Consider the following 20,486-nt stretch of genomic DNA (forward strand, 5'->3'; position numbering starts at 1 on the left):
GGGCACATCGTTAGTGTGTGAGACCATTTTAGAACTCAGGTCCTCCCGACTCTAGGCCTAGCATTCCAAAAGCCTGTGGGATCTGAACATCTGTTCTGGGAGAACTTCCACATTCCTTCAGTGAACCATTCAGAGCATCAGGGCGCAGATGAAAGAAAAATTTACTAAAAACATAGTGATTTTCTTTCCCCCAGGTAAAAGCAGCCCACAGAGAGGTTTTGTGCGGTTCAAACTTCTTCCCTAAAGTGAGTTTCAGGTCAATTCACCTGGGAACAAAGTTAACGCACATTCCTCAGGTCTGTTGCATCCTAGCCTGCAACAGCCCTGCTTGATGGTGGGTGTGACCCCCAACATTGATTTGGTTGTCATTCTGTCACTCCAAAATTTCCATTGGCTTCCTACTGGTCTAACCAAGTAAAGTTCAAACTACTTTTCCTGACATTCAGAGCCTACCTTTCCAGATATATCTTATGTCACACTTTATACTTCAGTTAAGCTTTTCTGCTAGAAAAATGCTAGAAGTTATTCTAGAAATGTTGTCCTCTCTACTCTTTACAAACAATGCCAACCCATTCTTTTAAATTAAGATAGATAGATAGATAGATAGATAGTCTTTGTCTTAATATTTCAAATTTCCAAAATGTATTCCTTCACCCTCCCATACCCATCACACCATTCCTTGTGAAAGAAAAAACAAAACTGTTAAGAAAAAACGAACTAATACAGTCAGTTCAGTCAGACAGTATAGTTTCACACCCATGGTCTCCTGTCTTTCCTATTAAAAGAAGGAGGTTCATTTTGTCATCAGTTTTTCCAAAACAACTTTGGTAATTATAATTACAGTATCAATTTTTTTCTCTTTCCATTTGCATTACCGTAGCCATTTTGTGTATTGATTTTTCTCATTCATCTTAACTTTACTGTGCATCAGTTCATACGTGTTTTTTATGCTTTTCTGGATCCTTCATATTCATTATTTCTTTATGGTATGGTAATATTCATTTACAATCATGTACCACAATTTGTTTAGCTATGCTCCAATTAATGAGCTTCTAGTATTTCGCTACCACAGAAGTGTTACTATGAGTATTCTGGTATATATGAGACCTTTCTTTGAGTTTTTTACTTTCTTCAAGTAAAGGCCTAGAAGTGTAATTTCTGGGTTCAAGGGTGTAGATACTAAAGTTATTTTGGTGGCATAATTCCAAATTACCTTCCAGGATAGTTCACCACCTCTTTATAGTGTGCCTTTCTTTCCTCAGCCTTTATAACATTGATTATTCAGATCTTTTATGATCTTTTCCAGTTTATTGTGCATGAAGTTAAACCTCATAGAACAACCTATTCTTTAAAATACAATTCAAATGCTTCTTCTAACAAGCAGCCTTCTCTGATCCTCTGGCAATGACTGTGACCTTTACCCTCTGACCTTATCTAGTACCATGTTTTGTAGCTTTCTAGTACACTATCATGTTATGTTATTAAACTATTCTGTGTCTTATTCTTTTTCTAGCCTGTAAACTCCTTGAGAACAGGTTTCTTATCTAAATTTTGTATCACTCTGGGCACCTTGCATCCAATAAATGCCTAATTAATGTTTGAATGAATTAACTAATGAAATGAGTGTGGAAATGTATAGTTGGTTGTCCTTTTTTTCTCCTGTGTTTTGCTCCCATCCGTTGCCTTCTCCAGGTATAGTTTCCCATTCATTTTCACTCACTGGCCAGCCTCTGAAGGGAGGAGGAAAGGAAGTAAAAGTCCACCTAGTGAGTCCAGATGTGATGAGCATTGGAAAGTCATGGGTAAACAGACAAAAAGAAGCATGTGTTAGAATTTCCTAGCAATGCCAAGGAGAGGGGGGGCACATAAGGATGCAGTCACAGGAGTAAAACATGACTCTTCCTTTTTCTGTCATGTGCACCCTAGTCCCAGAGACATGGGGAAAGCGGGAAAGGGATGAGCAGCTCAAGGAAACACTGTTGTTGTTTTTTCCAATAAACACTGATTTTTTTCTCCCCCATATTTCCTCCCTTCCCCAATTGAGAAAGAAAAAGAAATCTTCATAACAAATATGCATAGTCAAGCAAAACCAATCCCCACACTGGCCATGTCCAAAAATATTTCTCATTCTTGGCACTGAGACTGTCACCTCTCAGTCAGATGGCAGATAGCCTTGCTCATCAGTCTACTGGAATTATAGTCAGTCATTGTGCCAATTAAAGTTCTTAAATCTTTCCGTTGTTTATTTTTGTAATGGTGTTATTCTTCAATTCTTTTCCTAGTTCTCTTCACTTTGCCTGTATTCATTACAAATCTTTCCAGGTTTCTTTGAAACCATTTGTGTAGTTATTTCTTACAATAATAGTTCATTTTATTTATACACCCTTTTTTCTCTTTTTAAGTATCTTTATTTTTTCACTAGTTTTATGTAAAAGCAATTTTTAACATTTGTTTTTAAAACTTTGAATTCCAAATTCTCTCCCTCCCCTCCTGTAAGCAATTCTATATAGGTCATACATGTGTAGTCATGCAAAACATATCTATAATAGTCATGTTGTGAAAGAAAACAGACAAAAAAACCTCAAGGAAAATGAAGTTTAAAAAGTATGCTTCAGTCTGTATTCAGACACCATCAGTTCTTTCTCTGGGGACAGATAGCATTTTTCTTTAGAAGTCCTTCAGAGTTGTCTTGGATCATTGTATTGCTGAGAATAGCTGATCATCTTACAGAAATCTTACAGTAATGCTGTTCATATACTGTTTTTATTCATCTATTCCCCAACTGATCTGATCCCTATAGCTTCCATTTCTTTGAGGTGGCATCTTTTGAAATACGTTGAATCAGGTTGCCATGAAGGAGTATATATGGGAGTCCAGAAAAGATTAGAAAGGATAGATTACAGGAGGAAGCTGCTGACAGGTCAAAAAATAAAGACTGAGAAAAAGCCAACAGATTTAACAGTTAAAAATTAGAGCAAAGATGGTGGGGTAGCAGGAACAATACAGGAAGCTCTCCCTTTCAGCCTTCTACAAACAGACCTAGAAAACACACCAAACTGAATCATTTTGAGGAAATCTTAAGAAAAAGTCACAGTGAGTTATTTTTCCAGCCTAGATTGACATAGGGAAACAGAAGAGGTCTGTGAACAATGGGAATGGGGTTTGGTCAAGAGCACTCCAGTTCTCAGGAGAAGTCACACATACTAAGGGCAAGAAAGGGTCATAGACGCATAACCGGGCACCAAGACAATTGGCAGCTTTTGTGCCCATTACCCATTTCTGTGCCACAAATCCAGGGTGGACTGAGAAGGGGTCTGACACTGAGGGATAGCAGTGGAGTAGTTACACCACAGGTCTCAAAAGGTGTACTGAGGAAAGCAAGTTTAGGAACAAGTTGAGAAACAAGCAGTTTGGTTCAGATCCCAGGAGCAGAATGGGGTCTTAATTCTGGCTTCTGGCCCAATCTGAAGACTGTAAAGGAGTAACTAGGGCAAGAATCCCAGACCAAAGGGAAGTCTATAGTTCTGGCACTCTGAAGCAGTAGGGTTTCTGAGTTGGCTGATAGTGACAGTCCAGCAGCAGTGTACACTTAGACCAAAATTCAGTCCAAGAACAAAAAATACTTATGGTCACTCACAGACCAGAGCACAGGCCAGGAGAGTAGTAAACATATGGCTCCTTAGATTATCCATCTTTTTTTTTTCTCCTCCAACTTTATTTTTAATTTTCAGCAATCACTTCTATAAGTTTTCAGTTTTCTCCCCCCCTCCACAGATGGCATGCAATCTTATATGGGCTCTACACATACATTCTTATTAAACACATTTTCACATTAGTCATGTTGCATAGAAGAATTAAAACAAATGGGAGAAAGCATGAGTAAAACTAAACAAAATCGAAAATAACAAAAGGGAAAATAGTCTGCTTCATTCTGCATTCCAGCTCCATAGTTCTTTCTCTGGATGTGGATGACATTTTGTATCATGAGTCCTTTGAAATGTTTTAGGTCCTCGCATTGCTGTGAAGGACGATGTCTATCAAAAATAGTCCTCGCACACTGTGGTGGGCATTACTGTGTATAATGTTCTCCTGGTTCTGCTCACTTCATTCAGCATCAGTTCATAGAAGTCTATCCAGGTATTTCTGAAGTCCGCCTGTTCATCATTTGTTATAGCACAATAGTATTCCATTACATTCATATACCACAACTTGTTTAACCATTTCCCAGTTGATGGGCATCACTTCAATTTCCAGTTCTTTGTCACTACAAAAAGAATTGTTGTAAATATTTTTGTACACGTGGGTCCTTTTCCTATTTTTATGATCTTTTTGGGATACAACCCTAGAAGCAATATTGCTGGGTCAAAGGGTATGCACATTTTTGTAGCCCTTTGGACATAGTTCCAGATTGTTCTCCAGATTGGTTGGATCAGCTCACAGCTCCACCAGCAATGAATTAGTGTTCCAACTCTCCCACATCTTCTCCAATATTTATCATTTTCCTATTTTGTGATGTTAGCCTGTCTGATAGATGTGATATGGTACCTCAGAGTTGTTTTGATTTGCATCTCTTTAATCAATAGTGATTTAGAGCGTTTTCTCATATGACTATAGATGGTTTTAATTTCTTCCTCTGAAAACCAGTTCATATCCTTTGACCGTTTATCAGTTGGGAAATGACTTGTATTCTTGTAAGTTTGACTCAGTTCTCTATATATTTTAGAAATAAGGCCTTTATCACAGCCACTAGTTGCAAAAATTCTTTCCCAGTTTTCTGCTTCCCTCCTAATCTTGGTTGCATTGGCTTGGTTTGTGCAAAAACTTTTCAATTTAATATAACCAAAATTATCCATTTTGCATTTCATAGCATTTTCTATCTCGTTTGGTCATAAATTCCTTCATTATCCACAAATTTGACAAACTTTTCCTTGCTCCCCTAATTTGTTTATAGTATAAGCTTTTGTACCAAGATCGTGTACCCACTGGGACTTTATTCTGGTATGCCGTGTCAGGAGTTGGTCAATGCCCCGTTCCTGCTGCACCATTTTCCAGTTTCCCCATCAGTTTTTGTCAAACAGTGAGTTCTTATTTCAGAAGCTGGGGTCTCCCGGTTTATCAAACAGTAGACTGCTATAATCATTGACTACTGTGTTATATATACTCATCCTATTCCATTGATCTGCCCCTCTATTTTTTAGCCAGTACCAGATGGTTTTGATGATTGCTGCTTTATAATACAGTTTCAGATCTGACATGGCGAGGCCATCTTCCCTAGTATTTCTTTTCATTAATTCCCTTGATATTCTGGACCTTTTGTTCTTCCAGATGAATTTTGATATTATTTTTTCTAGCCTTTTAAAATAGTTTTTTGGTAGTTTGATTGGTATGACACTGAATAAGTAAATTAATTTAGGTAGAATTGTCACTTTTATTATATTAGCTTGGCCTACCCATGAGCAACTGATGTTTTTCCTATTATTTAGATCTGACTTTATTTGTGTGATAGATCATACATCCTTGGAAGAACTGAAAACTTACAGACTCCCAGAACAGTTCTGAAAAGAGCTGCACAAAAAGACTAAAGCTTAGGTCAGTGTCCCCTCCAGCCTGGGAGCAGAGCATAACTTTAACATAAAATTAAAAGTCAAGAAATAGACTGGAAAAGACAACAAACAACAAAAACTATAAGAAGTTACTATGGTGATAGGGAAGATCAAAACACAAACTCAGAAGACAACAAAGTCAAAATTGCTACATCCAAAGCCTCAAAGTAAAATGTGAATTGGTCTCAGACCCAAAAGAATTTTTGGAAGAACTCGAAAAGGATTTTAAAAATCAAATAAGAGATGTTGAGGAAAAATTGGGAAAAGAAATGAGAGTAATGCAAGAAAATCATGACAAAAATCAACAGCTTAATAAGGGAGGCACCAAAAAATAGTGCAGAAAATAATACCTTAAAAAACAGAAATGGCCAAATGGTAAAAGAGGCACAAAAATCCACTGAAGAGAAGAACTCTTAAAAGGCAGAATTGGCCACATGGAAAAACATGTACAAAAATTCCTTGAAGAAAAGAGTTCCTTAAAAAATAGAACTGGAGAAATGCAAAAGGAGGTACAAAAACTCACTGAAGAAAATAATTCCTTAAAAATTAGATTTAGGCAAGTGGAAGCTAAAAAGTTCATGAGACATCAAGAAATAATCAAACAAAACCAAAGAAAATGAGACTCAAAAGAAGCATAAAAAGTTAAAATCATAAGGGATTCAATAAGGTTAAGCTGTTTACATCCTCACATAGGAAGATGATACTTGTAATTCTTAGAACTTTATTGTTCTTAGGGCAGTTAGGAGTATACATAGACAGTGCGTGGGTATGAGTTGAATATTGATGGAATGGTATCTTTTAAAAAATAAAATTTAGGGGTGAGAAAGAGAAAAGCACTAAGAAAAGGGGGAAGGGAGAGGTAGAATGGGATAAATTATCTCACACAAAAGAGGCATAAAAAACTTTTATTCTCATCAGAATTGGCTCAAAGAAGGAATACCATACACAGTCAATTGGGTATAGAAATCTTTCTTAACTCTACAGGAAAGTAGGGGAAGGGCATAAGAAAGGGGGAGACAGGAGGAGTGGAAGAGCTGATAGAAGGGAGGACAGACTGTAAGAGATGGTAGTCCAAAGAAGAACATTTTTTAGGGTGGACAGGGTGAAAGGAGAGAGAGTAGGATAAATGGGGAACATTGGATTGAGGGAAATACACAGTAATCGTAACTGTAATAAATATTTACACCAAGTTTCTCTGATAAATGCCCCATTTCTCAAATACACAGAGAGAGAACTGAGTCAGATTTATAAGAATGTGTCATTCCCAAACTGATAAACAGTCAAAGGATACGAATGTGTAGTTTTCAGATGAAGTAATCCAAGCCATCTATGGTTATATGAAAAAAGTGCTCCAAATCACTATTGATTAGAGAAAAAAATGCAAATTAAAACAACTCTGAGGTACCATCCTTCGCCTATCAGATTGGCTAATATGACAAATGTTGTAGGGGATGTGGGGAAATTGAGACACTAATGCGCTGTTGGAGTTATGAACTGATCTAACCATTCTGGAGAGCAATTTGGAACTATGTCCAAAGGGCTGTAAAACCTTTGACCCAGCATTGCCATTACTAGGTCTGTATCCCAAAGAGGGAAAAATGAAAAGGACCTTTATGTAAAAAAATATTTATAGCAGCTCTTTTAATGGTGCAAAGAATTGGAAATTGAGGGACTGTCCATCAACTGGGGAATGACTAAGCAAGTTGTGGTATATGATTGTGATGGAATACTAGTTTGTTATAAGAAATGATGAGCAGGCTGCTCTCAGAAAAAAATCTGGAAAAACTTACATGAACTTATGCAAAGTGAAATGAGCAGAACCAGAAGAACATTGTATATGCAGTAACATCAATATTTTATGGTGATCAACTGTGAATAACTTAGCTATTCTCAGCAGTATAATGATCCAAGACAATTCTGAAGGACTAAGGATAAAAAAATGCTATCTATCTTCAGAGAAAGAACTGATGGAGTCTGCAAATCAAATTATATTTTTCTTTTATTTTTTGTTTGTGTTTTGTTTTATCATATGACTAATATGGAAATATGTTTTGAATGACTGCACATGCATAAGCTATATCAAATTCCTTGCCTTCTCAAGGAAGGGAGTAGACTGAGTATTTGAAACTCAAACTTTTTGAAAATGAATGTTAAAAATTGTTTTTAAATGTAATTGGGAAAATATTAGAAAAGAAGGAAATGAGGGGAGGTGAGAAAGATGAAGGCCTCTTTTTTTAATTTGGCATTGAAAGGGAGAGTAGATATAGGAGGTAATGACAGGATTAAGTAAAGGTTTTTCAAGGCTGGGGAATGTCTTTAGGCATCAGGTAAAGAGCCAGTAGACAAGGAGACACTGAAGATGAGAGGGAAGAGGAATGATTGCTGGAATAAGTTCAGGGCAGATACTAGGGGCAATGAGGTCAAAGGCACAGCTAGAAGAGTCATCCTTGACAAGAAGATTTCCTCAGGGGCTGGAGCAAAAGAGAAGCAAGTGAAGGTCTATATAGAGGGGTTCAAGGTGTGGAGCAAATGAAAAGAGGGAGCTGAGTCTCTTTTCTTTGTAAAGAAGCAAGAAAATCTGAATGGAAACAGCATATAGGAGATGGTAACGGAAAGGTAGAGGCTTTTTTCTAGGAGTTTGGCAGAGAAATGGAGGAGAAATAAAGAATTTTGAAATTTACTGTGAACAGTACATTTTGACATATACACTGGGCCTGGCTCTGAAAGCAAGGTCTTTGTTAAAACCGATTGTTCATTTCTGTGTAATGCTCTTAGTATCCAAATTAATGTTAGCAACCAATAGAAAATATCTTGTTGCCAAAGTCAAGACAAATCATCAGAGACTTAAGCTGTCTTGGTTGGGGGGACATCTCATTATGGCATCCAATTCTGACTGGAGAAGGCTCTCTCTTTGAAGGAAGATGAAATTTCTTGTAGACCAAAGAATGCAGAGGATCTGACTGCCTACCATAGGATGTTGAAGGAATGACAGAAGCAAGGAAGGTTTTCTCTGTAAAGTTAAGAAGTAAAAGATTGAGAAGACAGGATAAAGTTCAGAATATCCCTGCAGGAAACTGGGATTTTATTACATGAATTTGTAGTAGATATGGTTGCATAACATTCTCCATTGGAATTCATTAGCGTAGCAGGTGGAGTAGAGAAGGCAGTGTTGGGGTGATCCAGGGTTGAGCATTGGCAGGATGTGAATGATAGTGGTAGGTAGTGTGACTTTGAATTCGTCAGTTAAAGAATCTAGATTGTAAAGAAAGGAATGTAGACCAGAACAGGATTATTGTTCTGGAAGAAGAGAACTTGGAGGTTGTGGTAAGTATGAAGTATAGGTTTTGGAGTAGTAAGGAAGAAATTAAGACAGGAAATTATAAAGAAGGGAAATTTCAAACTACATGATAATGGAGATGGCACAATTGTGGGAGGCATCAGAGATTAGAGGGAAGGACATTCACAGACAGTAGGAATGGGATTACAGGCTTAGAGTCCTGCTGGGCCTTATTCTACTCTGCTCCCTGACCCCACCCCCTAACTCCTTCCTACCCTACCATAATAGAAAATAGGAAAAAGAAAGAGGCAGAATGATAAGGGGGAAAGAGTCTGGATTTGATGTCACAGGACCTGATTGAGTCTCTCCTGGACATTTACTAACTGTGTGATTGTGGACAAGTAGTTTCTTATCCCCAAATCTCAGTTTTTCCATTTGTAAAATGAGGCATGGATGAGGTGCCGCCACCTATGCGAAGCATTCCCTGATCCCCCATTTGTTAATACTTTCTCCCTCCTCACCTTGTACTTTACTTATCTGTGTGCATATTATATCTGCCCCAGTAATATGCCAACACTTTAAAAGCATGAACTGTCTTTGTATATGTAGTATAACATGTTAGTTAAATTGAATTCTTGGAAAATGGGAACCATGGACTAGCATTCCTTTTTTTTTCTCTGTAGGAATGGAAACACTGCTTCGTGCTCCTATTCAGGTCCAGTTGCAGCAGCCAGAGGTATAAATGTGTGAAGATATTTTCATATTTGAGATTTACTCAAATAGGAAACTTTTAACTGTAACTTTTAACTGTAACTTTTAACATTACTTTTAGAACTTTAGGTGACAGGAGCGTGAATGTGTTGAACCCTTTCCCCCAAGAATAAAACCATTGCTAAGTATTCTAGATTTTAAAAAGAAGCTCCATAAAATAATAGTGCCATTGATCCATAATAATACAGCTTGTTATATTGTGGTAAATCATTGGTCTGTTTTTTTAATTCTCTTCTTAGGAAAATGCAATAGCAATTTTTCTTCTGAGTAGGTTAAGATACACAGGCCCAGTTAGCATTTATAAGATAGCCTATCCGTTGCTTTAAAAAAGAATGGACCCTCCACACAACTTCTGAGTAGGAACATTTTAATTCTTACCAAATATACTTCTACAAAGTTAGATTGCACTGAATTATAAGGTCATGTTTTTGAGTGATTGCTATTGTTTTTGCCCAGAGTTAATTTATACTGTATACATTTTACTGAGAGGGTCTTTCTTAAATAGTCTTCTCCATATAAACATATGTGTTTTTTTATAGTGCCTATATCAGTGCCAAGTCCTTGGGGGGAAAATAATAAAAACATATTGCCTACACTGATGACTGTTCTTGATTTAAGTCACATCTGCTAGTTCTTTACTAATACTATGTCTTTCATATTTTACAAAAATTCTTGCAATCATTTTTGTTAACTGAAATAAACTTACGTTATTTTTTTAAAAAAATTTAAGGTGAATTAGTAAAGTATCATCATATAGCATTTATTAAGGTCATTGCCGTCCTAGAGAATTGTTTTATTCTGAAAAAAGTTAAGCAAAAATTGTTCCTACCTTCTAGAGGCAAGTGAGGAAGTATGATATAATTTAAAGACTACCCATCTGTGTCCTATTTCTACCATTAACCAGTTGTATGAATTTGGACAAATAACCTTGCTGAACCTTGGTACCCTTAACTGCAGAATAAGGGAGTTGACCTAGTTGATTTCTAAGGTCCTTCCAGCACTAAAATTCTTTGATTCCCATGAAAATGTAAATCTGAAATTTATATAATGTATAGGAGTTGTGATTTATAAACAGTGATGTTCAATTCTAATAGAAACAGAGTCCTGCAGGCTACATAGTGAATTAGAAAACCACAAATTAGTATTATCTATGTTACAATGGCTTTTTATTTATTTTGTTAAACATTTTCCAATACATTTTAATCTGGTTCTAGCCTAACTGACAGTTTGACATCTCTGCTCTAGAGAGTAGGAACTCACTGTGCTATATATGTGAACTTGGTGCTATGGCAATGGCTGTAAGTCATGATAACATGTTTATATGTTGCTTTTTCTTTCTCCTTATCCCACTTCTGACTGGCTATTCCCTAAGTGTCTATAAAATACTGTTGTCACATGACTTGAATAGTAGAGTACTTTATTTAAGTTATATATTAGTAATTTTTATACTTCATATAATTTTGAAGCAGTAACGTTCCTACATTTTTCACGTTTCTTCTGAAAATAATTTTACAAAACTAAGTTGGTGCATTGTGCTTACGATTTTTCTCTGAAGGTTTTGTGTTTTCCATTGACTATTTAACTATAGATAATATGAAATGGAGTAAGTGAAGTGAAGTGTGAACAGTTTGTGTTCTCTTGCAACTCCATAATCTACTTTGGTTTGGCTCCAGCTCTAGGAATGTGTGTCTTAATGAGCTATAGACTGACCTAGTACTGCTCACATTGGATCCTTTTCTCACGCTTAGAACTCAGCAAGGTAAAAAGCATTTATTAAGCACTTACTGTGTGCCAAACTCTCTACTAAGTGCTAGGGATACAAATACAAGCAAAAGGAAAAAAAAAACAGTCCATAAGACATACAAAAGGAAGGTAAAAGGAAGGGAAGGGAGTGAGAAAGAAGAGATACTCATGGTATCAAAAGTCAGAACCAGAACCAGAAGAGAAATAAAGGTTGGCCAGCCTGGGCATTTCCCCAAAATTGAGGCCTTAGGGGGAATTCACCAATGAGAGGGAGGGAAGGAAGGCGTGAAGAAACAAGTATTTATTAAGTGCCTTTTTTGCCAGCATTGTGCTAAGCACTGTACAAATAACTCATTTGAGAGCAGAGAGGAATAAACCAACATGGTGGATGGATGTTCCAAGGTGAGGAGGCCCCAGGTACAGAGGGAAGTTATAAGTGAGACTACAGGTGAGGCATAGTATTCAAGTTGAGAATGTCAGAAGCATAGCTCAGAGGAAAATGAAAATTAGTCTGTCTGGACCTCTTCCCAAAATGGAATATAAATTGGATTGGTTTCTGTGGGTATATAGATGGAGTTCAATATCAACTGATGTTTACTTCACTATATTCAATATTCTACATGACACTTGAAAACATTTTGATATTCTTGTTAATAAATGGGATAAACATTACTGACAATAGGACAATTTGGATTTCATACAGAGAATCCTTTAGTAAAACAAGATGCCATGTGACTAACAATTCCCATCTAATTCTAATCGTTATTGAAGATGCTGTTTATTTTTAGTACGTGCCACATGTTATAACTCATCATTTAATTTGTAACAATTCACTTCTCGGTTTTAGAATGAGAATAATTTAGAATGTAAGTTCCTTAAGAGCAGGGACTTTGCTTGTATATGTATTACTATCACTTAGCACAGTATCTGGTACATAGTAAGAATTTAATAAATTTTTTTTTTCCTTCCTCTGTTCTTTGAGACTTATACATTAAAACATCACCTTGGTACTATAGGTAGGAAAGATGTAAAGCCTTTGGTATGTACAACCAAACACTAATTTGTTCTTTTTTGCTTTTATTACAGGACTCAGATATGGAACCTATTCATGAAAAAAAATGTGGAAATGATCAAACAGTCATCTTCTCAGATGAAAATCAAATGGACTTGACAGCTAGTCACACTGTAATGATTACAAAAGACCTCTTCAGTTGCCCTGAAATGGGAAAGCCCTCCAAAATAGACACCAAATCCTTTCTGACCAACTTAAAGTCCCACACTGAAGATGTAACCATGAACAAAGAATTTAATTTGTCTACTGATCCTGATACAATAGCTGATAAATGTTCTTTCCAGTCCAAGACAAGCACCTCTTCAGAAAAAAAAGTAAATTTCAATGACTTTATAAAAAGATTGAAGTTAGAAAAATCTATTAGTTCTTGTACTGAAGGACCTGATAAGGAAAATGTCTTTATAGCCCATGTCCCTTCCCAAGGACCAAACAATGATGCCTTTTCTCTGCCAAAAAAGTATGTATTTGCTAATGCAGAAGAGAACAGCCTTGGTGTCACTAGACTCTTCAGAGAACAAGGTGATGGAAAGGATATCACCCAGTGCCATAGAGATAATATTCAGTCCACGGACCCTATTGCCAGAGAGACTCTCTTGAGGCCAGCTGAAGGATGTGATTTTACAGTATATGGCAATGACTTTATGGACTTGACAGTTAACCACACTGCACAGATTTTCCTTCCTACAAATAACGTATCTGGGATAGAGAATCATATTCAGAGTGTCACAGTAGATGTCACAAAAGGTGATTATACTACTAAAAATCCTGGGTCAAAGAGAATCTGTAGCAACCAACAGAATGTTCTGTGTCATGACCCTTCAGGAAATCTTGAGGATAAAATAGACATTACCAGAAGCCACACCGGGATGACAGATACTCCCCCAGCATCACAGGCTTCCAACCAGAGCTCTGTGACATTGGCCTTAGCCCCAGAATCCACATGTCCTGGCCCAGTATTTCAAAGTGATAAAACAATTTTCTTCTCCAGTTGTGATGATGCCATGGAAATGACCAAAAGTCTTATACCCAAAGGAGATGACAAAAATGCATGTGTCAGTAACTTAACTCAAATGTATTCAAATCCAGAGAAGGCCATCTCTAATCTCATGGATAAAACTGTTTATTCAGAAGAAGATGACATGGACATTACTAAGAGTAACACAGTTGCCATACATGATCAGATTATTAAATTATCCCCAACTAATGTACAGGGCTCTTCTGTACCAAATCTTGAAAATGAGTTATTATTTCAGGATCAGGAAACTGTTTCAGAGAATATAAAACAGAACAAAAGCTGCAGTCCAGTTTCTTATGTAACTGCAGGAAGATTACAGCAGAGTCTTGCAAATCCTTTAAGTGTTCCATTGTCTGGTAACAAGTCTGTTGTCTTCTCAGGTGAAGATATGGATTTGACCAAGTGTTGTACAGTCAAGATTGATAGCAGTGACTTAGGAACTCAGTTACCTCTGACCTCAGCTAATTTGCTAGCCCCTGTGAAAACCAAAAAACCTCTCTCTCACAGCAGCAGACATTCATCTGGTTTAGAGATGTGGGAAGAAATGGAAATAACTAAAAGTCATACTGTGCCTATTCATCTTCACGACAGTGCATTAGTCACACAAAGAAAATTAGGACCTAAAAATACCCAAACAGAAACCTGCATCAAAGATAAAAAAATCTTGGAACTTTCATCCTATCCTGATAACGATATTCTTCATTCAAGTGTTTATAAAGTAGATATGACAAAAAGCCATACCATAGATATCTGTGATGAGAATCTTGAAAGAAAAGTGGCATTGGGAAACAATGGAAATGCACATTTTCACAAGCAGTCTTGGTTATCCAATGTAAAACCAATAACTTTTTCATCAGAAGATGACATGGAAAGGCACACTATTGACATTAACACCTATGCATTGAAATCTACACTTGGACAGAATTCTAGACTTTCTGATCCACTGAAAAAACATGTAGCCAATACTTCACTTGCCTTTTGTCATGACAAGACTGTCATGTTTACAGAACAACAAAATATGGACTTAACCACAAGTCACACTGCTGTTATTGGATGTATGTCCTGTCCTTCAATACAGGAGTCTGGAGACATGGTTCCACAGAACATCATCTTTAAACCACAGTCTGAGTTGCAAAATAATGCCAATTTACTTTCTAATTCATCAGTTATGGATTTTGTTAGAAATAATACTGCAGTCATACAAATGGGAAAGCCCTGCAAAATAGACTCCAAATCCTTTCTGACCAACTTAAAGTCCCACACTGAAGATGTAACCATGAACAAAGAATTTAATTTGTCTACTGATCCTGAAACAATAGCTGATAAATGTTCTTTCCAGTGCAAGACAAGCACCTCTTCAGAAAAAATAAATTTCAATGACTTCATAAAAAGATTGAAGTTAGAAAAATCTATTAGTTCTTGTACTGAAGGACCTGATAAGGAAAATGTCTTTATAGCCCATGTCCCTTCCCAAGGACCAAACAATGATGCCTTTTCTCTGCCAAAAAAGTATGTATTTGCTAATGCAGAAGAGAACAGCCTTGGTGTCACTAGACTCTTCAGAGAACAAGGTGATGGAAAGGGTATCACCCAGTGCCATAGAGATAATATTCAGTCCACGGACCCTATTGCCAGAGAGACTCTCTTGAGGCCAGCTGAAGGATGTGATTTTACAGTATATGGCAATGACTTTATGGACTTGACAGTTAACCACACTGCACAGATTTTCCTTCCTACAAATAACGTATCTGGGATAGAGAATCATATTCAGAGTGTCACAGTAGATGTCACAAAAGGTGATTATACTACTAAAAATCCTGGGTCAAAGAGAATCTGTAGCAACCAACAGAATGTTCTGTGTCATGACCCTTCAGGAAATCTTGAGGATAAAATAGACATTACCAGAAGCCACACCGGGATGACAGATACTCCCCCAGCATCACAGGCTTCCAACCAGAGCTCTGTGACATTGGCCTTAGCCCCAGAATCCACATGTCCTGGCCCAGTATTTCAAAGTGATAAAACAATTTTCTTCTCCAGTTGTGATGATGCCATGGAAATGACCAAAAGTCTTATACCCAAAGGAGATGACAAAAATGCATGTGTCAGTAACTTAACTCAAATGTATTCAAATCCAGAGAAGGCCATCTCTAATCTCATGGATAAAACTGTTTATTCAGAAGAAGATGACATGGACATTACTAAGAGTAACACAGTTGCCATACATGATCAGATTATTAAATTATCCCCAACTAATGTACAGGGCTCTTCTGTACCAAATCTTGAAAATGAGTTATTATTTCAGGATCAGGAAACTGTTTCAGAGAATATAAAACAGAACAAAAGCTGCAGTCCAGTTTCTTATGTAACTGCAGGAAGATTACAGCAGAGTCTTGCAAATCCTTTAAGTGTTCCATTGTCTGGTAACAAGTCTGTTGTCTTCTCAGGTGAAGATATGGATTTGACCAAGTGTTGTACAGTCAAGACTGATAGCAGTGACTTAGGAACTCAGTTACCTCTGACCTCAGCTAATATGCTGGCTCCTGTGAAAACCAAAAACCCTCTCTCTCCCAATGGTAGACCTACTTCTCAAATTGTTCTCCAACAGATTCCATTTCCACTGAAAGAGGCATTTAATTCCTTCTCGCAAGACAAAGGTGATCTACAGTCTGAAAAACCATTTGGTAACTGCCAGAATTCATTATCACAACCTGAGAATCTCACAGTTGCTAATACAGATGTGAGCCCAGAATATGCTCATCAATCACTGTTAGCCACGAAATTAGTTTCGACCAATTCACTCTTGCCTTATCCTTCAGAAAAGACTATTATTTTTGCCCCTGAGCAAGATAATATGGACTTGACTGAAAACCATGAAGTAATTATTCAAACTGGCAACTCAGAGATACCTGCAGATGAACAGCAGAAGCAGAAATACAGTGAGGCTTCCATGAGATATGAGAAATCACCAAGCTTAACTCTCTCATGTTTGAATAAGAAAGGGATGACTGAAATTCTGGGGGATAGTTTGGAGATCAATAAATTCCATACAATTGCAGGAGACAAAGCAGATTTAGAAGAAGGAGCAAGCAGGGCCACAAATAAAACGGTAGTATTTGTAAATAATCAAGATGAGCTAGAAATTACTAAGCCCCACACTGTCCTCATTGATTACCAAACTATGGAAAAGAGGCAAGGTAGGTCTCATCTGACAGATTCTAGAAGCAAAAGCCTGGGTCAAGCAAAGATGATGTTTGCTCCTAATGATCAGACTGTTTTCTTTTCAGAGGAATGTGGGAATGATTTGGATCTCACTAAGAGCCACACAACAATAATAAACAGCCAGACAGTGCCACAAGGAGATGGCCACAGAAGTATTCCTGTGGATAAGACTATAATGTTTACATCCAATAATGACATGGAATTAACTAAGCCAGTCCCTTGTATGACTGATAAAACTGTGGAGAGATCCAGATTGGAGAATGCACAGCTGTTAGACAAACCTGGGGGAAGTAAAAGCATGAACGAACTCTACAGTAACAAAACTGTTGTATTTCCAGTAGGTGATGAGAATAATATGGAAATTACCAGTGCTCCTACAAAGGAAATAAACCACAAAGATGTCTTAAAAAGTGAACAGGATAGTTGTTTGGCACCTTTAGCCTCAGCTTCCAAAACTGTTTTGTATAGAGGTGAGCAGGATGACATGGAGATCACTGACCTCACTAAAAGCCACATTTTTGCAATGGACTGTGAAGCCAATTTACAAGATGCAGGAACCAGTAGGAAAATGGATAAAACTGTGGTATTTGCAGATAATCAGAATGAGCTAGAAATTACTAAATCCCATACTGTTGTCATCAATTACCAAACTATGGAAAAGATGCAAAGTAGTTCTCATCTGATGGACTCTAGAAGAAAAAGCTTAGGTCAAACAAAGATGATGTTTGCTCCTAATGATCAAACTGTTTTCTTTTCAGAGGAAGGTGAGAATGATTTGGATCTCACTAAGAGCCACACAACAATAATAAACAGCCAGACAGTGCCACAAGGAGATGGCCACAGAAGTATTCCTGTGGATAAGACTATAATGTTTACATCCAATAATGACATGGAATTAACTAAGCCAGTCCCTTGTATGACTGATAAAACTGTGGAGAGATCCAGATTGGAGAATGCACAGCTGTTAGACAAACCTGGGGGAAGTAAAAGCATGAACGAACTCTACAGTAACAAAACTGTTGTATTTCCAGCAGGTGATGAGAATAATATGGAAATTACCAGTGCTCCTACAAAGGAAATAAACCACAAAGATGTCTTGAAAGGTGAACAGGATAGTTGTTTGGCACCTTTAGCCTCAGCTTCCAAAACTGTTTTGTATAGAGGTGAGCAGGATGACATGGAGATCACTGATCTCACTAAAAGCCACATTTTTGCAATGGACTGTGAAGCCAATTTACAAGATGCAGGAACCAGTAGGAAAATGGATAAAACTGTGGTGTTTGCAGATAATCAGAATGAGCTAGAAATTACTAAATCCCACACTGTCCTCATTGATTACCAAACTGTGGAAAAGAGGCAAGGTAGGTCTCATCTGACAGATTCTAGAAGGAAAAGCCTGGGTCAAGCAAAGATGATGTTTGCTCCTAATGATCAGACTGTTTTCTTTTCAGAGGAATGTGGGAATGATTTGGATCTCACTAAGAGCCACACAACAATAATAAACAGCCAGACAGTGCCACAAGGAGATGGCCACAGAAGTATTCCTGTGGATAAAACTATAATGTTTACATCCAATAATGACATGGAATTAACTAAACCAGTCCCTTGTATGACTGATAGAACTGTAGAGAGATCCAGATTGGAGAATGCACAGCTGTTAGACAAACCTGGGGGAAGTAAAAGCATGAACGAACTCTACAGTAACAAAACTGTTGTATTTCCAGCAGGTGATGAGAATAATATGGAAATTACCAGTGCTCCTACAAAGGAAATAAACCACAAAGATGTCCTAGAAGGTGAACAGGACAGTTGTAGGAAAATGAATAAAACAGTGGTGTTTGAAGATAATCAGAATGAGCTAGAAATTACCAAATCCCATACTGTTGTTATTGATTATCAAACTATGGAGAAAACACAAAGCATGTTTCCAGATAAGACAAAAATTGATAGCTTTAAAAGGACTAGTCTAGTTGGAGCACTTGTTCCTAATAATGAGACTGTTTTCCTTTCAGATGAAGATGTTAATGATAGAAAGGTCACTAAAAAACAAATAGATGCAATAGAAAACAGAAGTTTTCTTCAGGCTGAACAGCACTGTGCGTTATCTTTCTTCCCTGCAGATAAAACTATTATGTTTACTGGTGATCAGGATGCAATGGAAATTGACAGATCTCAGAGCACTGTTATTAATGAAAAAACTTTAGAGAAAGTTGTTGATCATATGGTCAAAAAAGAAGTATGTTCTTTTGATAGTACAGTTTTACTGGGAAAAAGAACTAAATCTAACTCTAAAACAATTCCATTTAAGTTTCCAAAGCATCAAGTGAAAGCTTTCATTGATGATAGAGAACAAAGACAAAGAAGTGAGCTCTTCAGGGATACTGTATTTGTTGACTCTCAACCTCAGTTACCAACTCACTCAATTCCCTTACCAGAAAAGGAGCAATATAGTGTAAATGAGGTTAAATTAATGCAACCTGAGGCAGAAAATGGAAATTTGGAAGTTGCTGCAGGAAACCTTTGCGCACTTAACTATGAAAACAAGTCCAAAATGTTGCATGATGATAGAGAACTTATTCCAGCCTCAGAAAAGAAACCAAAGCAGAATATACAAATATCTGAATGGGGAACAACTATGGAAATCCAAGTTAACTCAGACTCAGCTACAGAAATAGATCAGCTTCATGCCACTTATTCCAAACTGTCAGATCCTGTGATTTCATCTAAAGTTATTAATACTGCTAATATTGAACAAAATCTGAATACAATCAAGAGATCTGAAATTTTTTCACAATCTCAGATTAGTCAAATAGCTAACCTTACAGAACAGTTACCCAAATTGGGAAAACAAGTGGGAGACAGTATGGATAAATCTCAAATGACTGAAACACAAAACACAGAAATAGGAACCAATAATACGAAGAACATCGAAGATGAGGGAAAAGCATATTCTTCTAATGGAGATGCAACTTATTCTGTACCCTTAAAAACTGTTGTAAAGGATACAATTAAGGCAAAAAGGTACTCTTTGGGAATCTTCTTACCCAAACTGCCAAACAAAAGAAATTGCAGTGTCACTGGTATGGATGCCTTGGAGCATAACTCAGTAGATTTAACTGATTTAAACAGTTTAGAAATTCAACCAGTCAATAAGAAAAATTCAGATTTGATGTCTGCTTTAACAGAGTCACACTTGAGTCCTTCTCAGTATATAAATGAGGAGCACCTTCCTCTAGATCCAGAAGAGAGTAATTCTTCTGAATCCATCAGCATTGAAGCCAAGGGAAAGGCTGTGGTTGAGACTTGCCAACAAGAGACCCAGCCACCTGAAAGTATAGTGAAGGAAATCTTCAGTAGTCAGAAAAGACTCCTACTACAAGGAGAAGATGACAGTATTCCCAGTGAGAAGAAAGTTCAAAAAGATGAAACCAGTCTTAGTGATTCAGCCCAGGCTCTCCAGGTGAGTTCACGTCTGTGTAGTAACTAAAGTGTGTTCAACTTGCATTTTAGTCTTTGATGAAAGGGAATTGATTTTTTTGCTCTCTTCCAATTAACAGTGCTGTAGAAAGACTTCTGTGTCAAAAGTCGAACAGGACAAAGATATACTGCAAGAAATTGTTGCATTCTAAATTTTGTTAGTTTTAAATGACTTAACCAAAATACATTTTCCTCCAAACTATAATTTTTTAGGTAGAGAACAGAAAGCTTCAGGAGTTCATAAAAGATTATAGGTGTTTTTATAACAGTTTTAAGGTTTATTAATTTTTTGAAAAGTAAGTCATG

The 20,486-nt window shown here is 37.0% G+C and overlaps 1 protein-coding gene across 3 annotated transcripts in view; it reads left to right on the plus strand.

Annotated features, from left to right (window-relative positions):
* The window catches only part of KNL1 (kinetochore scaffold 1), a 104,241-nt gene that overhangs the window by 40,167 nt on the left and 43,588 nt on the right, over window positions 1-20,486 (plus strand). For all 3 annotated transcript variants that reach the window (XM_072625405.1, XM_072625406.1, XM_072625407.1), the window contains 2 exons: window positions 9,564-9,616; window positions 12,481-20,163. In XM_072625405.1, coding sequence (XP_072481506.1) covers window positions 9,564-9,616; window positions 12,481-20,163 — 7,736 coding nt within the window. The remainder of the gene's footprint in view (window positions 1-9,563; window positions 9,617-12,480; window positions 20,164-20,486) is intronic.

The sequence above is a fragment of the Notamacropus eugenii genome, chromosome 7, assembly GCF_028372415.1.
Source record: "Notamacropus eugenii isolate mMacEug1 chromosome 7, mMacEug1.pri_v2, whole genome shotgun sequence".
NCBI lineage: Eukaryota > Metazoa > Chordata > Mammalia > Diprotodontia > Macropodidae > Notamacropus > Notamacropus eugenii.